The 21,125-nt window shown below is 39.3% G+C and overlaps 1 protein-coding gene across 1 annotated transcript in view; it reads left to right on the forward strand.

Moving 5' to 3' along the window:
• The window catches only part of Cep112 (centrosomal protein 112), a 370,253-nt gene that overhangs the window by 26,488 nt on the left and 322,640 nt on the right, over positions 1 to 21,125 (forward strand). The window contains exons 5-8 of the mRNA XM_029484236.1: positions 2,961 to 3,047; positions 7,755 to 7,854; positions 11,141 to 11,259; positions 12,884 to 13,027. Of these exons, the coding sequence (XP_029340096.1) occupies positions 2,961 to 3,047; positions 7,755 to 7,854; positions 11,141 to 11,259; positions 12,884 to 13,027 (450 nt within the window). The remainder of the gene's footprint in view (positions 1 to 2,960; positions 3,048 to 7,754; positions 7,855 to 11,140; positions 11,260 to 12,883; positions 13,028 to 21,125) is intronic.

The raw sequence follows: 21,125 nt of genomic DNA on the forward strand, positions 1-21,125 counted from the left end.
TCAAAGGCCTCTGATCTTGAGCTAGGCCTGTGGTTGTGGAGGTTGGTATAGTCAGAGGGTAAGGAGAGGGGATGAGGTAGGCAAGGATAGGGGGAATGGGAAAGAAAAGAAGTGTCTTACTCACAAAGGTATTTCAGGAATAAAGAGAGTTTCTGAGCTACAGTCTAGAGCTAGGCAAGTCCAGAAGGGGCAGCAAAGAGAAGAAGCTGTGCTTAGGAGAGGCTCCTGAGTCTCCAGTGCATATGCAGGCCTTTTGTTACTGTCTTTATTCATACTGCTTGCTATGGATATATTTACATTTTTATGTGTTTTCTTTTTGTGTGTTTGTTTTAAGTTTTCTAGGTCATATCTATTTATAATTTCATCTTTTTATATTTCTAATTTTGTAGAGTTCAAATTTGGGAGAGTATGTTCTCAGGATTTTGTGTATTTTATTGCTATCTATTGTAATCTGCTTCTTATCTCTGGTCTTAGAGTTTTGAGTCTTCTCTCTAGCTTTTATTGATTTGGTGAAGGGTTTGTCAATTTTGTTTTTCAAAGCAGTAACTCTTCATTATTGTATTGCTTTTGTTAGTTTGTTTCTATTTCATTGATTTTTGCCCTGATTTTTATTATTCCTGTTTACTTGGTTTGGGTCTTGTTTGATCTTGTTTGTCCCATGCCTTGAGATGTCATTGTTGCTGGTTTGAGTTTCTCCTGACTTTGTCATTTGAACATTTAGAGTTCACTGTCTTCATTGTATCTCATAGGTTTTGGAATCCTGTATGTTCATCTTCATGGAAAAGTGCAAATTCCTTTGATTTCTTCAGTGGCACAGTTATTATTCAGTAGGTAGTGTTTAGTCTTCTTGAGTTTGTGTATTTTCTGTGGTGCTATTGATTTCTAGTTTTATTCTGTGGTCAGATAGAACACAGTGCATTATTTCAATTTTCTTCTTTTGGAGTGGAAGATTGGGGGTGGGACTTTGTGCCCTAGAACATGTTGCCTGGCAGAAAGAATGTGTATTCTTAATGCTCAGGTGGAGTTGTCTGTAGAAGCCTGTTAGTTCATTTTATCTATGCCATCATTCATCTTTGATGTTTGTTTGTGTCTTGCCTAGATGACTTCTCCGTTGGTGAGAATAGAGTACTAAAGTCACTTACTATCACTGTGTTGGTGTAAATCAGTCTCATAGTATTTGCTGTATAGAACTGTGTCACCTGTGTTCAGTGTAATAGAATTGTAATGTTCTCCTGATGGATTGTCTCCTTAATCAGTATGAAGAGACCGCTGTCTCTCCTGAGAGTGTGTTGGTTTGAAGTCTGTTTTGTCAGGGATGAGAGTACTGACCCCATTTGTCTCCTGCCTGGTACCAGTGGCTTGAAATACCTTTGCTCGCTCTTCCTTCCTTCCATCCATCCATCCTTCCTTCCTTCCTTTCTTATTTATTTTTTACACTCATTTTATCCCCCCTGCACTCCCTTCCTCCCCATCCACCCTCTGACTGTTCAAATGTGTAGCTCAGGCTGGCCTCGAACTCGTGATCCTCCTGCCTCTGCCTCCTTCAGCAAATTCTACCAGTGTGTGTCACCATAACCAGCCCATTCTTTCAACCTAACATGGCTGTCTGTCTTTGTGAGGCATGTCCCTTGTATAGAGCTAAAAGAGGGCCCGTGCTTTCTAATTCAGTCGGTTATTCTGTACCTGATGACTGGAGAGTCTAGGCCACTGATATTCAGAATTGTTATTCTTGTCATTGTTGTTAATTTTGTAGTGTCTGATGGTTTTTAGGGCCTTATTCTGTTGATAATTATTTTGGAACGTCCCCCTCTCCTGCCCATGTAGCTTCTTCAATGTGTTTTTCAATCTTCAGTTCAAAGTCTTCCAGTATCAGCTGCAGTGTTGGCCTAGCGGTCAGATAATGCTTTAGCCTACTTTTGTCTCAGAAAGTTTTCCTTCTTCTAATATTGTGACAGTCCTGTTGGATAGAGTAGCTGAGTAGGCAGTGGAGTCTTTCAGAACTTGCAGTGTATGCTTTCATGGCCTCCTCGTGCTTAGAGTTGGTGCTGAAATCTCAGGCCTGCCTTTATGTGCAGCTTCACTCTTGCCATTTTCAGTGCATTTTGTTTTTTTTTCTGAGTTTTAAGTGTTTTGGCTATAGTACAATGTGGGGAGTTTCCTTTTCTGGTTCTTTCTGCCTCTTTTTATCTGGATGGTTATCTATTTCTGTAGTATTGGACAATTTTCTTCCATTATTATACTGAATACACTTTTTATGTCTTTAATATGGAATTTTTCTTCTATATACCTCTATACCTCATAAATTTGGTCTTTTCACACGGTATCAAAAAGCTTATATATAGTATTCCTTTATATATATTTAAATTTATTGTTGACCTTAACAAATGCTCCATATCCTCTGACTTAATGCTTGTGTCTGACTATTCTGTTTTCCCTGTGACCTGTTTTATTGGTAAGGAGTTTCACTGAGATTTTATTTGACTTACTCAAATTTTAATTTGAGAAAATGTTTGTTTGCTTTATTTTCATTATTTGAAAGGAACAATCAATTTTATTGTCATGCAAGCTACCAAGTACGCCAGGGTATTCTGTCCAGCCAGTCTCAGGACCCTCCTGTTTCTGCTCTCCCAGAGCTGGGATGTGCACTGCCATGCCTGGTTTGGTTGTGGTTAGAACATGGGCTCAGGATCAAAGTCATTCTTGCATAGCAAGCACTTTACTGAGCCAGCTGCCTAGACAGTAATTTGCCATTTATATGAATATTCTTTCTTTTAAAATGTCATATTTCAACACATAGCTAAAAGTGTTTTGAAATGAGCAAGCAGATGTGAGCAGAGAGAAAAAGTTGGAAGAGACTTACTAAAATGGAAATAATAAAGCCCGAAGTCCTGTGTGGGTTTGAATGTAATACACCACTATAAGATGATGCTCTGCTAATCTTGGAAATCTTTCCCTTGAAGTTGGACATGAAAACAAAAATGATGGAAGCAAAGTTTTCTGAAGAGAAACTTAAGCTGCAGCAGAAGCATGATGCCGAAGTGCAGAAGGTAGGGATGTGTCACGTGTGTTGTGTGCAGTGTCACTGAGCCCTGGGGCTTGGGATGGGCCACACATCTATCTCTCCATCTACCCATGCACTAGGCATTTGAAAATAGTGTATGTCATAAATGAAATTTGCTGAAGTAAAGTCCCTTCGAAAGTTATCTGTCAACTTTATTTGTAAAGTGTGTCTAGTTCTGTCCTATTTTTATATTGCCGGTTACATTCCCTGTTATTTTAAGACTGAATTTCATATAGTGTTTACTGATCACAACTAATGAGTGTGTTTGTGTGTACTTGTGTAGCTGAAGAACTTAAGACCAGAAAATACTGTATTGGTGAGCTGTTTTAGGACAGGACCTTACTATGTTCCTCAGCCTGGCCCTGGCCGCATCACCCTCTTGCCTTGCCTTCTCAAGTAGCCAGAGAGACAGGAATTTACCATCAGGTTTTGCACTGTTCTTGAAATGTGGAGTAAGATAGCAGCTGTAAACACTATAGTTTCTTTTATCCTGACTGTTGCAGCTTTCTTATTCAGTTTCTGTTTTTAATGAATGAATTAGAATGAGGATTCCATTGTTTCCCACCTGGCCTCAAGCCCTGTTCTTTTCACCGAGGCTCCTGAGTGCCACTGCACCTTGCTCTCCTTAGATTCAGAAAGAACTCTTGGTCTACTCACAGCAAAGACCCAGATGCCTATAGAATAGAGCTTTTATTTCAAATAAAGTTAATTGTCCCGTGGGTCTGTGATGCACAAAGCAACAATAAAACAAACAAGCAACCTCTTGGACTTCGTTTTGTTTGCTGTTGACCACATGTAGTGTGATGTTGGCATGGACCGTCAGGCTTCCTTTTTTGAGTATGTCTCTCAGATTTTGCCTTCCAGTTTTCAGTATCTGTCTATATTTGTTTATTTATTTACTCACTTATTATGTGTCTTATGAGCCAAGGATTCATAAATGCTAGGGAAGTACTATACTACTATTAGCCTACCTTCCCACCCATTTAAAAAAAATATGTTTGAGAGAGTATCTAGATCAGTGTCTAGCCTGGCCTTAAGCTTACTCTGTGGCCATCCTGTGTCAGGCTCTCAAGTAGTTAAGTTATAGCTCTGTACTTGACCCCAATTGTGTGTGTGTGTGATGCAAATTAATTTCTTTTTTTAATTAGATATTTTCTTTATTTACATTTCAAATGTTATACCCTTTCCTAGTTTCCCCTCTGAAAATCCTCTCTCTCCCCCCTGCTCCCCAACCCACCCACTCTCATTCCTAGTCCTGGCATTCCCCTATACTGGGGCATAGAGCCTTCACAGGACTAAGGGCCTCTCCTCCCATTGATAACCGATCAGGCCATCCTTTGCTACATATAGAGCTAGAACCACAAGTTCCACTATGTGTTTTCTTTAATTGGTTTGACCCCAATTTTTTAATACTTTAATTGAATTTGTATCTCTCCTAGTGTCTCAGCAAACATCAGCTATGCTTTGCTATATAGAATTTTAGTTCATGCTATATTTTTATAATTATTAAACATTTTTGTGCTAATGATGTGTTTTAAATGCATGAGGTTTGTACAAATAGAAAGTTTACACATGTTCTTTAAAAACTAAGCCTATGTGTCTGCTACCCCAAACTGAATAACGAAGACAGAATCAGCTAGGCATACTAATCCTAGCACTAGGGGCTCAGGCTGGCCTTAAACACATCTGTAGTCCAGGCACACCATGACCTCATCTTCCTCTTGCCTTGGTCTCTAGAGTAGCTGGTATGCACCACCAGAATTAAACAAAGGAAAACAAAGCAGGGCAAAGGCAGAAAACCGAGGCCACTCTATCGTGTATGCAAACATCTCTGAACCGAAAATACTTTAGTATTAAGTCAAGCATATTATTTGAGTCATCCTGTGTGTGTGTGTGTGTGTGTGTGTGCACATGCATGTGTCCATGTGGTATGTATAGACATGCATGTGTACATGTGTGTGTGCACATGCATGTATATATGTGTACCTATGGTGTGTATGGACATGCATGTGTATATGTGGTGTGTGTGCATATGCAAAATGTGTATATGGGTGTATTCCTATCACATGTGCCTGTGAAGGCTAGAGGCCTACTTTTCATATCTCCCTCTATCATTTTCCAATTCATTTTCAGAGACACAGTCTTTCACTGAGCCTGGTGCTTACCATTTTGTCCTCCCTCCCCAACCCAGTTAGCTTTTTTATCATCATGAGCGATGCTTGACAAGAAACATGGGAGAAAGGCTTTTCTTTTTCTTTTTCTTGGCTTATCATTTTAGAGGACACTATGGAGAAAGTTGGGGGGAAATGCATCTCTATTCCTGACACCAAAGCCCTACTTCCTCCAGTGAGACCCCATCTTCCAAATGGTCCACAGTCTCTCAAACTAGTACTATCAGCTGGGAAGTAGATGTTCAAATACCAGAGCCTGCAGAGGGCATTTTATATGCAAACCAAATATTCCAAATATTGGGACCTGGGAGATCTTGGCCTTCTCAAAATTCAAAATGCATTCAGTTAAGCCTTTAAAAATTCCATAGTCTCATAGTTTCAGTACTGTTCAAAAGAGCAAACGCCATGTCTCTTCTCAGACTCAAGGCAGTCCCTTAAATATGAGCCTTTTTCAGTTATATGTTTTCAGCACATAATGTCATGGGATGAACCATTTCCATTCCAGAGTGAAGGAAGGGAGACTAGACCAGACCAAAGTAGCACTGAAAGGTGTGATAGGAATACCAGACCCTCAGCTCCATCCTAGGCATGTGTGGGTCGTGGTGGTGTCACATGGCTTCTCCCTGGAGCTTGGTTAGCTTTGCTTCCCCAGCTCAGTTGCCTACAACACAACTCTCTCGTGGGCCTTTGCCTGCCTCGGTTACTTTCTAGAACTCTGCACAAGCCTTTGTTTGTTATCTCACTCTTCATAGTTGCAAAACCAGCACCACATGGACAACGTTATGTCTTCATAGCAGCTTGAGATGTATCCTGGACCCCTTGGTCCAGAGCTGGATTACAGGATTTCATCTGTGGGTCTTTGAGTGTAAACCTGGTAAAAACACTTAGCTAGGTAACCCTGCTTGAGCAGAATTCCCTTCTGGCTCTCTGTGTTTACTCACTCTCTTTTCAAATGGGAAGCTTTGGATAACTTTGCATTGCTCTAATCCTGCTGCTCTGTATGTGTGAAATCTTGAACATTAGGCCTCCTTTCCTGTTGGCCCAGCACTGAAGCTGATTTCTCTCTAATGGTACTATTCTATTGAGCAAATACACATTTTGTCCCCACCTTCTCTGTCCTCAGTTTTAACTAGATTCAAACTTTTGTTTTCTTTTGTCAAATTGTACATTTCTTTCTGTTCTCATTCTCTATAAATCCAACTAAAACAGGAACTGGTAACTAGGCTGCAGCATGGCTAATTTTGCTTTCTCAGAGTTGTCTTTCACCGATTTGTCTGTGACATTTTAGTTAAGCATTTTCAGTCATGTATTTTCAGGATATGAGCAGAATGAAGTCAAATTCTTTGCCAGAGTAAAACATGAATGGCATCTAGACCAGCTTCTGATAAGTCCATGACCCCTTCTGATACAATATCTCTATTTTTTTGGTCTCCTAGTTTCCCAACCTTGAGCCGGAAGGGCTTCTTAAGCTCCATGTGTGGCACTGTAGGGTTTCTTTAGCTGGCAGCTCTCACATCTTCCCCTGCCCTCCTGCAGACCAGTTCCAAAGTCCGAAGAACTACACCATCAAGCTTATCACCGCAGTGACCTCACTTTGTGGTCACAACTTATTATGTTCATTAATTTTGTACCACTTATACCAAGTACCTGAGAAAAAGCAGCTTAAGAAAGGGAAATTATTTTGGCTCATGTTTTGTGGGATATGGTCCAGCAGCCTTAGGGTTGAGGTTGAAACAAGAAAGGTAAAGTAGAATGCTACTAATAAAAACACCAAGGGACACTACTTTGGGGTCATTGGACAACCTTACTTAGGTTTAGGGCGTGTGGGAGTCCAGCTGCATTGTGAGGGCAGCAGCCAGGCCCACTTGCTCCTCACTCTGGGTTTCCTTTGCACTCCTGGGCAACATTTTCTACTGTTTATTAAGTTTCCTCTTTTTAATTTGATTTTTTATTCCAAAGTATAAAGGCATAGCTATATTTATTAAGTGGTTATATTTGAAACAACTAGTAAAACATAAATGGTGTAAAACTTATTAATGTTTTTGACATTTTGAGTTCATTTATTTTTCTGATTCACAAAACACCCAGAATGGAGCTTGTTGTAAATGAGCATCTTGGAAGAGACCTTGGCTTTAAGCAGCAGGACAGCAGGACAGCAGGACACTGGTGGCAGGGACCCTGCATGTCTGCATGAAGGACACTGTATGCCATGCATGGCCCAAGAGCTGTTTCTGATGGTGTCTCTTTGCTACTTTTTGACAGTTTAATTTCCAAACCATGTTCTAGGGAGTCATGTAATTTTTATTCATAGTCTTCTTAAAATTGTACTGAAAAGTCTATACAAAACATTCTAAAATTAGTAATTCTAGTATATTAACATTTTATCACTGTATATAAAGTAATTTTTGTATTTAGGTGGAATCATTTATGAAACTGATAGACTTGCAAAATACTGTGTTCACTTATAATTACATATTCTATGCTAATTTTATATACTAAAGTACTATACATTGTTTTTTCAGATTTTAGAAAGAAAGAATAATGAATTAGAAGAGTTGAAAATCTTATACAGAAAGAAACAAACTGAAACTGAGGAGACCATACGGAAGCTTGAAAAGAAAGGTGGCGTCTGACGTAAATCTTCCAATAGCAGTTTACATTTATTTTAACAATTTAAAATGTAAAAGTAAAATTTCATTTCTGAGACTGTGAGCTTCCAACAATACATGAAATTTGTATGGGCTTTCATGTAACTAGGCACAGTAAGTGTGTGTGTATGTGTGTGTGTGTTGTGCAATGGCAGTTGGAATTGATAAAAAAATCTTTACTATATTTCCCACTTATACAGTAAATTGGATATTTTTAGTTTAATTTCCTGCATTCATTGAGAAGAAAAAAACCAAGCATGTAAGTAACCATGAACCAGAATTAAAGTTCTCAAGTGTTCACAAGGGAGATAGCATGTTTTGAGAAAGTAACATTTGTTTGAGTTTGGACATTATTTGATTAGTTGAAAAGAGAAGTTTCTTGTATTGGTGTAGGGAGAATAAAATTGGTGAGTTTTGTGTGTGTGTATATACACGGGGCAAATGTTTGACCACTGAGCACATCTCTAGTCCGCAGACTTGTGGCTCTGTCTGTCTGTATCCACTTGTGTAATTTTGCTCATGCTTTGATAAAGGGTTAGAATGTTTGAGTTCAGGCCTTGGGATTAGTTAAGTGTGGAACTGAGGGATTAAGATCTGGTTAACAGAAGAGATGTAGGCAATGAGTAAGAATGAGGGCAAAGGAGGACTTTGATCTAGGGTGCTGCCAAGTTTATTGAGTTTCTCCCAGAGCAAACCTACTGTAGTAGAATGGATAGTAATGTTCCTAACAGTTTAGTGGGGCAGTTACATGTGAGAATTAACAGGTAAATTGGATATTTTTTTGTAATTGTTATCAGTGATAGCTAAAGTATTTGATACTTCTAGATTTTCTTTCTCACTCAATTTCATGTTAGGCATCTCAAACATCTTTAAACTTGAAAAATATTCAGGCTTTTTTTTTAAAGCAAGAAGTGAATTCTAAATGCAGAATGGATATCATAGGTTGAAAGAACCTCACTTATATTCGTGGTGTAAAAAGATATAGAGGACATCTATGCTTGAATCCTTAACTCTTTTATAGTTCCAAAAACCGTATGTACAGAGAGCCTTGCTATATGTAACTGAAAACCCTGGTAACAATGTGTACAGGTAAATGCCAATTCTTTGAATAGTGTAGGAGACACAACTCACATTCATCTTTGAGGGAATTAAGGAAAAGCGCTGAGATAGTAATAGTGAGATGGCACTAAATGATAAATGTCTATAGTTTAGAGAAAAGGAAGAAAACAAAACAGCTTTAAAAAAAAGAACTAGTAAAAAGTTAAATGCAAGAAGCTTGATGAGTCTACAGGCATACCCCAAGCATGCCCAGTCTCACCGGACCTTACAAGCCAGGTGGGGTCAAGCCTGGCCAGTACTTTGATGGGAGGAATTTGTAGTGTGTGAAAAGTGCTCTCTAGGAGGCACAGCTAGCTGAGTGGTCTTCACAAGCCTGGCCATTTTGGAAAAATATGGGAATTGTGCACTAATACTGTAGCTGTTTGTGAGCAATGGGCATTTTATAGTTAGCGCATTGTGATTATATTTGTATTTTAACATTTCACATTAGAAGCTAGATTTGGAGGTTTTCAGGTAAGAACACAGTAGCAGATACATAGACAAGAAAAATAATGAATGAATGACATGGGAAATGTGTCTATATATGTGGGAAAACAAATGGGTAAGATGGAAAGATGCAACATAGATATAGAGAGTTAGATGTGGTTAGAGTCAGGGAGAGTTCAAGGAGGAAGACGTTTTGCTCAGTTAGAAAGGCATCCTTGTAGAAGTGCGGGGTTGAGGAAGGGAGAAGTTCACTCACAGAGTATATCAGACTGTATCAGACTCACACTGTTTGGAAACAAATAACTAGGCAGACCGGACTGCAGTTATAATGTGCTGTTTTTAACAGTAGTAGAAACGGTGGGAGACCATCACAAATGACCTTGTCAGTTTGAAGATGTTTATACTCTGTATACAGAACAATTCACAACTAGGTCTGGAACTCACAAAAATGTGTGTGTGTGTGTGTGTGTGTGTACTTGAATATTCTATGGGATCTTTAATGGTGGGGTAGCTCATGACCAAGTGCCCATCATGGTCACTTATACCATGGACAACAAAATTATATAAGGTCACTGCCTTGTGCTTGTATGCTACATTAATTTGCTTTGGATAATGTTCTTATGGGCATACAGTGTTTAATCATTATTAAATTCTACAAACATTTTATAATGTTTTATATAGTGTGCATTTTACAAACAACTATATCAAGATGTATTAATGAGAAGTAATTATCAACACAGATGTATGCACTCATGTGCATCAAAGTACAAATCCATATGGATATCCATACACCATCATTAGTAATAAAAGTGTGGTTCAGCAATTTTTTTAAAAAGCAAGAATGTTTTCTTTTCTTAAGATTATTTATGGACTGGAGAGATGGCTAAGTGGTTAAGCTCACTGGCTCTTCTTTCAGAGATCCTGAGTTTAATTCCAATATGGGTGGCTTATGACCATCTATAAAGGGATCTGATATTCTCTTTTGGCATGCAGGTGTACATGCAGCAGAGCACTGATATACATAAAATAAATTAAAAAATTAAAATATCCTCCAGTTTTAAGAAAGCTTTATTTATTTTGTGTACAATATTCTGCCTACATATATGTCTAGAGACTGGATTTTGTGCAAATTAGAGGGGTTTCTTTCTCTCTTTTCAAGGGGAAGAATCTATTTGGTTGGTATCTTTAAGAGACTATACCCGAGCTGATACTCCATAAGCAGAAACTTTTCCACAGTAGAAGGAGGATATATAAAGAAGTAGGTGATGGCGTTGGTAGCATGAGTGCATGTCCACAGGAGCCCGCAGAGAAGTTGTTGTGTTTATAGTGCTGTTTTGTGATGTGGAAGAGATGAGATGGAGCCAAGAGCAGCTGGATTATAAAGAGCTGTCTTCCCAGTTAGAGCCCTTGACCTTTACTACTCCTTTAGGGGAGTAGAACTTTAGCATGATTCCCAGCTGGCCCTCCTGTCAGATCTGCCATATTAGAGGAGAAATTCTTGAGACTAGCATGCTTTTTAAATGTTCTAGGGAAAGAATAAAGACTAATTAATCAGTTTCTTCTATGATTATAGAAATGGCAAAAAAGCAATGAAATGAGAGGAGTTTTTAGAAAAGTAAGTTAGTGAAAACTATCTACTAAATGTATCATTTAGATATCAAATTCTAATATGGTTCCTAGAACTGGTTTAACTGTATTCCCATTGTTTTTGACAGTTCAGATCCTTATCCGTGACTGTCAGGTTATCAGAGAAACTAAAGAAAACCAGATAACCGAGTTGAAGAAGATCTGTGAGCAAAGCACAGAGTCTCTGAATAATGATTGGGAAAAAAAGGTAAGCTCTGCAAGTCAGCCCCAGGACTGTGCGCATCCGAGAGGGACATGTTAGCAAGTGCAGGAAATGCGGAAAGCTCCAGGAGAAGCTCGAAATGGCTGGTGCTCCTGTTCTGGTATATTTTCATCTCAAAGTCTATATTCTAGAAATAGTTTTGTTTTAAAGTCATATTTTTTACTTATTTTTAATTGAGGTAATGTTTTGTATTTTTTGTCATAGCCAATAGGTTTTAACTAATATGATTATGGAAATAATGGTTTCAATTTGGGATTTGTGTCATTTCTCTCTTAAAATGCCAGGTATCATTATCTAGCCCAGGCTGAAGTTGATAGTACAAAGTTGTTTGATGTGAGTAAAATTCATAGCGGGTAGTTTTGCTCGCATGCACTGGGGAAGCATTGAGGTGCAGACACTGGGGCTTAGTGATCATCTTGGATCACTTTGGTTCTACGTGTACCCCTGGTATGAAGGCAGACTTCAGAAAATCACAGATTCAGCTGGTGAGATTTGAAGGAGTGCTTAGAGTAGTCAAAACTGCCTGTATTACATTTGCAAAGCTGAAGGGCCTCCTGCACGGCTGCTTCTGAGCATCCTCACTCTTCTTGCTAAGCTAGAAACTAGAATCACAGTCCTTGAGACTTCCCAGTCGGGCCTGCATCTTGCCTGTCTGCATCTGGTTCTCACCATGACTCAGCCTTCCTGCATCTTGCCTGTCTGCATCTGGTTCTCACCATGACTCGGCCTCCTGTTCCTCCAGTGTCTTCCCTGCCAGATAGGAATTCGCACTGCCTTCCTTAGCCCCGCCTTTCTCTCTGTTCATGGACAGTGAGTCAAAGGCATCTGTTAGACTTTCTAATTCCTGAGCTCCCCATCTCACGACTGGCACTAATGTAAGTTAAAGCTCAGTTCTCAGTAAGATGAAAGAGGGGATGGCTATGGGCTAAGAGCAGTTTCCAGCCTCAGCTCGCCACTGAAACCTGTCTGCCTCTCCACTTTTGGCTTCGGTTCTTTTACCTTAGTTCATGGTGTTTTTGTTAAAGCTTCAGCCATTTAAGCAACATAACATAAGAATACTGATCAGTTAAGACCTTTGCACTCAGCACTTGTGATGGACAATCCTTCTTTGTTATCAGCCTTGCTCTGTGTACTCCACTCATAACCGTGATCTCTGGGTTTGAGGTTTATTGGTGATGGAATGCCAAGCAAGTTTCTTGTTGGGAACTTGCATAGGAAGCATTTCCACATTTATATTGTACACCTGAAACAAATGCTGCAGACGCTGAGACACTGTTCTCAAGAAACAGCAAGATTGTTAGTATGTGTCTTTCTGTTTGTATTTTGAAGACCACTAATAATAATGTTTAATTGAGAAATATGTTATCAATCAGGTTTACTTAATTTCTACACAAGATAGGACATTTCTTTAATATCTGCCTATTGAAATTTTCTGTTCAGGAAAACAGAGGAAAAATTTGTATCTTCTTTGTATGGTATTTTTACTTGTGGGTTTTAGATTTTTGTTCAAATTATTTTATAGATATAAATAGGAATATTGAAAAGCATTTATTGAATTTCAAAATGGCATATTCCATGGTAGTGAAAGACTCTTGACTTCATTGTGCAGCTTCACAATGCTGTAGCAGAAATGGAAAAGGAAAAATTTGAGCTTCAAAAGCACCATACGGAGACCATTCAGGAACTGCTGGAGGACACAAATGTGCGGCTGAGTAAAATGGAGGGAGACTATGTGGTGCAGATGCAGTCCACAGTGAGTGCTGTCTTCTCTGTCTGACTTTGCACACTCATCTTAGTTTCCATGACCTCATGCTTCACTGATAGGTACTTTCTATAAACTTGTTATGAAATTTAAAGGAAGACCATTACTTTCTTTTTTATTGGATATTTTTTATTTACATTTCAAATGTTATCCCTGTTCCTGGTTCCCCCCTTCCCCCCAGAAAATCCCCTCCCTCTATCCCCTTCTCCCCTCTCCTTGCTCACCAATCCACTCACTCCCGCTTCCCTGTCCTGGCATTCCCCTATACTGGGGCATGGAGCCTCCACAGGACCAAGGGCTTCTCCTCACATTGATGCCCGACTAGGCCATCCTTGAGCATTCTTTTCTTTTAGGAGACAGAAGCAGTGGACAGGCCTAGGAGTTCACTAAGAGGCCGAGCCTGACTCTTCTGTGTTACTTACACTTCTCAATCTCTTAGAAGTGGTTGCAAATTTTTTTCATTAATTTCTAATTCAGAAATAATTTTTCTCTTTAAAATTCTTTTAAACCTAAGATACAAGTGTTTTTCTGAAAATATTTAAAGTTGGTGTGAAGAAAGTAAGAAGTGTTCCTGACACATTTTCTTAGTAGAGCATTATCTGAGGCACCATATATATATATGTCACTTGGAGAAATCTCAAATTGTTAACAGTTTATATGGCTTCTTAATGCTTTGAATGTCAAGTTTTCTCATTTTGTAGTACAAAAATAATAGGAAGTTATTGGAAATATTAAATTGACATATACATAATAAACTTTTAATATTTAGTTATTGATACTATCTTTGAAAATGAAACATATAAGAAAAATAGAGTTATATAAGTAAAAAAGACAGACTACTTTAAGAAACCAACACTGACTTGAGGATAGGATTTTTGGCTCCTTGTAAAAATGATGAGAAAGAGATAAAGTCAGAAATGAAGATGGAAAAGAACATACGAGGTTAGTATAATTTTTGGAGTTTGTATTTGTTAACATTTATGTCATTGTGACAAAATACCTTACGGATACTATGCAAGGAAAGTTTTCTTTTGACTGACTGTTGCTGAGGGTCTGTGATACCAGGGAAGGCCTGTGAAGTTCATGATGACAGGAACATGTCACAGAGGTTCCTTATATAACATCAGGCTAAGATGCAAAGAAATTACCAACAGATCCAGGATACAGAAACTATCCTTCAAAGACATGTCTTTAGCCAGTCAGAGTCCCACCTCTTAAAGGCTTGACAGGTTCCTGAAACAGCACAGCTACTTGGAGACAAAGCTTTCAAAACATGACCCTGTGGGGAACAGTTCAGATTCCAGTCATAACAGCACTGGAAATGCAGCAGAAGAGTTGAAATTGATCTGACAGGTTCAAGAAAGCACAGGACTCAGAGCTGTAGAGGCATCAGGCCTGCAGTGTTGACACTCTTGGGTCTGTTAGCAGCAATAAAGGTGAGGGCATTTGCGTGTGGCTCAGATGTCTCTGATGCAGCTTTTAAAACGAGGGAATGAGCACCAACAGGATGCTGTGTCTCTATGGACTCCCCCATATGAACTGGGTTGTCTGACTCCTAACTCCTCAGGAAAAAGCTGGGTGATTTTTCTGAAGAGAAGGAAGGCTCTGGGTTTGGTGCAGTTTGCTAATGGCAGGCTGTAACGCACTACTATCTGACCTCCCAGAGAAGACAGTGAAAACCAAGGCGCTCACAAGGAAGAGAGTGTCAGTGTCAGTCAGACGGTTACTCAGCAGACAACCTGTGGGCTATGCTGGCAGGTGCACATTAGAAAAGGATGTGGCCCCTAGTGCTTTCCAAGTGAATAAGTAGTTTTAAACACTAGCAGATTCCTAGATTTCACATACACTAACTGTCATGTCACTATGGTGTTTCTAAAAATGTCATTTTTCATTATTTTGAGGCCTTTAAATATTTTTTCATTTGTTATGATAAATGTCTTCATAGAAATTATTTTTCAAAAAAGATCTTCGCTTAGGCCTTATTTTGTATTTTCTTTCTCCTAGGCCTTATAATTTCTCACTGTTCTTTATTTCTATCTGTGAATGCTTCTTATTTTATTCTATTTTCATCAATCCATTCTTTAATAGATTTGTTACACTTTTAACTTTTTTCCATGCCCAGTATTTTTGTTTGACTCTGAAAAAGCCCTCCTAACCAGTTCCTCGTGTCATTTGTGCATACTATCTTGAGTATATTTATTATTATAATAATGTTCTGTATATTATGAATGACAACATGATCCATATTGTTGTCCTGGTATGTTTTTACTCTCAACTTCACACAACCTAGAGGAGGAGAACCCTCAACTGGAGAATTGTCTAGATCAGACTGTCTTGTGGCCATGTCTATGAGTGGTTGTCTTGACTTATGATAGATATGAGAGAGTCCAGTATATTATGGGCACACTAACCATAGATGGGTATGTTTGGTATATGTAAGTGGTGAAGCAAGAGCTAGTGAAAGACACAGTAGCCAGCATTTCTTCAGAGTTTCTCCTTTATCTCCTGTTGGTGCTCCTGCCTTCACTTTCCCCACTGATGCACTGTGACCTGAAGTGTGAGCTGAAATCAACCCTTTTCTCCTGTGTTGCTTTTGTCTGTCACAGTAATAGAAAGCAATCTTGTACAATTGCATTGTCTTTAACAATAAGTTTTAGCGATATACCTTTCACAGGTCGCAGTTATGTTGGACTGTGAACTCATGTCCTTGGTGTTTGTCATTCTGAGATATAGTCAGGAAAATAGGAGATCAAGTTCTTCATTGCTTGGTGAGAGCTTGTGCTGCCTAGTTTTATGTCAACATGAGGAAATTTAGAATTATTTTGGAAGAAGGAATGTCAGTTTAGAAAATCTTTCCATCAGATTGGCCTATGGGCAATCCTGTGGTATGTTTTCTTAATATGGGAGGGCCCAGTTCACTGAGGACTGTACTGTACTGTACTGCCCCTGGTCTGGTGATCCTTGGTTATATAAGAAAGCAGGCTGAGCATTCCTCCATGACTTCTGCACCAGGTTCTTGTCCCTGCCTTGAGTTTCTGCTTTGATTTCCTTAGATGATGGACTATAATGTAGACGTGGAAGCAAAATAAAGCCCTCTCTGTACAAGTTGCTTTTGGTCCTGGTGTTTTATCTCAGTAATGGAAAGCACACTAAAATGGAGCTTGTTGAGTGAGGAGATGGTGAGCCTCAGGATGGAGGCTTCAGGAAGGCCCATTGGCCTTCTCACATGTCAGGTGCAAGCTTCACCAGTCCTGAAAGGAATACAGCTTTGGAGAGAGGCAGTGTCCCTAGGTTATAACAATCAGCTAATGGGCTTTAGAGGGAGAGGTGATCTTTGAATGAAGGAAGCCTGTAACTTCATCAGATTTAACCATCCTTTAAACTTGATGCATTTTTTCCTATTTTCCCTGCCTGCAGCTTCTTTTTCCACTCTTCTTTCTTCATCTCCTTTCATGTTTCCTCTCTTCCTCTCCCTTTACTCCCCTTGCCTTCATTTCCCCCTTTCCTGTTTCTTATACCTTCCCCTTCCCTTCCCTTCTCCTCCCTCCCCACTCTCATCCTTTCCTCCCCTTCTGTTTCTATTTTTTCCTTTCCCAGTCTCCTTCTCTTTCCTTTCCTTTGTTTGAAACAAGGTCTGGTTTTACCTCAGGCTAGCCTGTACTTATTATGTTGTTAAGGCTGGCCTTCAACTCTAGCCTCCCCAGTGCATTGCCATGAGTCCTGCCTTTTGTGTCTTGTTAAACAAATCTCTCTCTACTGAAAGTGCAGGATGCGTCAACAGAAGCTTTACCAAACGTCTGACAGTTTTGCTTTTACAGGAGTCTTTTACCTCCATAGCTGTTGCTTTGTTGTGATTAGTGAAAGACTGGAATCTAATGTCATTGTTTTTGTGTGCATGACTTCTTCTGTTTTTTCAGTTTCACTTGGAGTCTTTCTCCCTCTCTCCATCTGTCTTGACTGTTGCTATGTAACTTCTCTTCAATGAAAGTCTCCATTGCTTAGGCTGGATAGTTTCTCTGGCTTAGCTGACATCATTACTAAAGCTTATAGTTACTCTTGATGTTCAATGTGGCAGTCTGTCTTCCCTGTTGAGTACAATTGTCCTGTTCCTGAGCCCTTTTCTTTGATGGTTACATTTAGAATTTGCTTTCTATGTTCATAAGAAACAGGACTTGGAGAATATCTTTTCTTTGAAAATATCTTTTCTTTAGAGTACCATCTATGATATTTTTGATGTTTATGGTTAAAAGTCATATACTTTTGGCGGCTAGAGGGGTTGTTCAATAGTTAAGAACCCTTGTTGCTTAGACAGAGGACGACCTGTGTTCAGCTCTCAGCACCCACACTGCCACTCACAACTATCTGTTACTTCAGTTTCTGATGGATGGGTACTTCCATGGGCACTGCACACATGTGGTGCATGGACATATATGCAGGCAAAATACCTATACACATTAAATACATACATACATACATACATACATACATACATACATAATATTTATATATACATGTATTTTAAAAGATATATGTTTGCTTTTAATGTTTTTCACAGATTTTTAACCCCTTATGGATGTATAACAAATATTTTACAGTGCAGTACATTGACTAGATTTTATATAAAATGTTAAATAATGGTGGGAATCATAGTTTCTAAATCAAAGTTATTTCAAAAGGTATGTAGACTCAGGATTTGAAGAAAGGCTGCTTCTCTATTGTTATTATTTTGTTCATTATTTAAACTATCATGTGAATAATGGCTGCTATTATGGTGTTTCATGCATATTTTGTTTTTGTCTCCCTTCCCATTGCCCTCCCTCATCCCTGTCCTTCTTGCTGTCCTCTTCCTTCTTCTCCCAAAGCCCCTGCTGCCCTCATCTCACGTGTTCCACTTCCCTCTGTTTTCTTCTTTACCTTCAGTCAACCTTTTCTAGCTGCAGCACGCACACACACACACACACGTTTACACTCTCACAGTGTGTATGATGTTTCCTACTTAGAATCATTTTCCTGCAAATATTATTTCTTATTCTCTATAGCTAAATAAAAATTAATATAATATACAAAAAGTATATATCCCACCTGTTACTAATGCTTCTATCAAGAAAGACACTGATTAGTATTTTGTCACAATTATGTACTTATACATTCAGCTTAGCAAAAACAGACATACATATAAAAATAAATAAAAGTGGTTTCCTTTTACTTGGCTCTCATTATATGTGAAAAGGAAAAAACAAAACAAAACAAAGAGTACACCTATTCATACTTGTTATCGAACTTGTAGAAGAGACAATGTCATTAAAACACACAAACATAAATCTTGCAGTATGATAGGTGCTTTAGTTACCTGGCATTGCCAAAAGGAATGACTATGACTTAGGTGACATGGAACAACACAGATGTATTGCCTAACAGTTTCCATTCCAACTAGTAAAACTCAAGGTATCAGCAGAACCTGCTCTTTGAAGATGCTGTAAGAGAAAGATCCTTTCTTGCCTCTTTTAGCTTCTTGTGGGGGCAAACAGCCCTGACATTCTCTGGCTGCCAGCTGCAACTCTGCAGCCTGTGCTGTGCCATCACTTGATGTTCTGTATGCCCTCTGTGCCAGTGTCTTCACATAGCCTTTTTGTGAGGACAGTGTCTATGGACTCAGGGCCCTCTGTAACCCAGAGTGACTCATAGTAAGTTGGTTATATCTAAAAGCTTCTGTAAATATATTTACATATGGTATTGGAGCTTAATGGTAAAGAACTTGCCTAGCATGTGCCAGGCCTTGGGTCCAATTTCTAACACTGCACAGAACAAACAAAGTCACATTAGTTACCGGTCTTGTGCATTGTGAGGTGCAGCACAGAAGAGTAAGTAAAGCATCTTACGTTTAATGATTACTAAAATGGGAACACTGAAGAGCAGAACCTAGACCTGAGGGGAGGCAGAGGTGCTTCCTCTGGCACTGTTTGTTACAGAGACTGGCTTGCAAAGGGGTCAAGTCGGTACCTTCCATTAACAGCTAATCATAGTGGGATGGCTTGATGCTGTTTTTCTGTGTATTTATGGTGTAGGGTTTTGTTTTGGGTCTTTGGATTTTGAGTTTATGAGAGAAGGTTTCAATTTATAAGTCAAGAATGGCATCAAATTTCCTAACCTACGACCTCAGCATCCTGGGTGCTGACACTACAAGTGTCTGCTGTCACACTAGGGATTTTATCATTTTATACAAAATGTCAATTTATGAATTCATTTCAAATAAAATAATAAAATAAGATTGCTAAATCATTTGGTTAGTTGTATTTTCTTAACTTTTTTAAAGCAAATTTTACATTATTTTTCATTGTGTTTGTAGCTTCTTAAATCTTTTAAAAATACTGTTTAATTGCTTTAAAAATTATTGACAATATCATACTTGTATGCAATTTCTGTGACTACAGTAGTTCTCAAACTACCTTCTAACATGCCCCTCATATTCCCACCAACTCCTGTTCCAACTAGTCTCCTGGCCTCCTACTCTTCCTTCCCTCAACCACCATTCCTTCCTTCCTCTTTCCATTCGCCATTTGTCCCTACAACTGTCTACCTTCTTCTTTACCTTACTTCTCTCTTCATCCCTCCTTCATTCCCTCCACATCTCTACCTCTGTCAGTCTCAGGCCTGTGCAGTCACCGCTGCTGTGTTCACAACTGCATTTGGCCTTCTTCTATCCAGAAGATGGTGTTCAGTTGTGTGGTTCTCACAGTCTTTGTAAATCTTCTTCTAGTGTCCCTCGGCTTTAGAGGGGGTGTCTTAGTCAGGGTTTCTGTTCCTGCACAAACATCATGACCAAGAAGCAAGTTGGGGAGGAAAGGGTTTATTTGGCTTACACTTCCATACTGCTCTTCATCACCAAAGGAAGTCAGGACTGGAACTCAAACAGGTCAGGAAGCAGGAGCTGATGCAGAGGCCATGGACGGATGTTCTTTACTGGCTTGCCTCCCCTGGCTTGCTCAGCCTGCTCTCTTATAGAACCCAAGACTACCAGCCCAGAGATGGCACCACCCACAAGGGGCCCTCCCCACTTGGTCACTCATTGAGAAAATGCCTTACAGTTGGAGCTCATGGAGGCATTACCTCAACTGAAGCTCCTTTCTCTGTGATAACGCCAGCTGTGTCAAGTTGACACAAAATTAGCCAGTACAGGGGGTGATATGTTTGACATATTGGGGGCCAAGCATTCAGTAGTCATTCTCAGCTCTTCAACCAGTTATGGATCCAGTCACTGGCGGAAAGAAGCTTCTCTAACCAAATAGAGTAACTATGAATTAGAAGACAAATTAACTGCATAGCAGCAGTGCATTCCTCTCAGGATCTTTGGCCTCCATCACCACAGGTTTTGAATAGTTCTATACCATTATAAATGAGGAACCTCAAATACAATCAGAGGAAAGTTATCCCCAGAACACTCACACTGTTATTGTACCCATAAGCATAGTTTGTTATGCAGTTCAGGACTGTATCACTCTTGGTTTATATGATCACTTTTCTCCCCTATAGCCTGCATAGAACCTTCTAGCATCAAGAGTCTATAAATGTCAGCCAGCAAGGAGAAGTTTCCAACTTGGAGTACCAGCTTGGTTTTTCTGTATTATGTATCTTGAGTGCAGTGTCTTCAGCAATAGTGTTTTATTTTAGTTGTGGTGAGCAGTGGTAATAGTCTTGATTGGTTTTGGAAACTCTGAAGATTGTCTAGCTAACAACTCATAGGGGAATATTCTGCACTTGGTGCTGGGAGTTTGGTTTGAAATCCTGTTACTTCTGGGAACTTATGCAGAGTAGTTCATTCATGTTCTTTTTAAAGTTGTCCCTTTTTTTCATTTTTTCATTAGGTATTTTCCTCATTTACATTTCCAATGCTATACCAAAAGTCCCCCATACCCACCCCCCCAATCCCCTACACACCCACTCCCTCTTTTTGGCCCTGGCTTTCCCCTGTACTGGGGCATATAAAGTTTGCAAGTCCAATGGGCCTCTCTTTCCAGTGATGGCCTACTAGGCCATCTTTTGATACATATGCAGCTAGAGACAAGAGCTCCGGGGTACTGGTTAGTTCATA

This window comes from Mus caroli, chromosome 11 (assembly GCF_900094665.2).
Source record: "Mus caroli chromosome 11, CAROLI_EIJ_v1.1, whole genome shotgun sequence".
NCBI classification, from domain to species: Eukaryota; Metazoa; Chordata; class Mammalia; order Rodentia; family Muridae; genus Mus; species Mus caroli.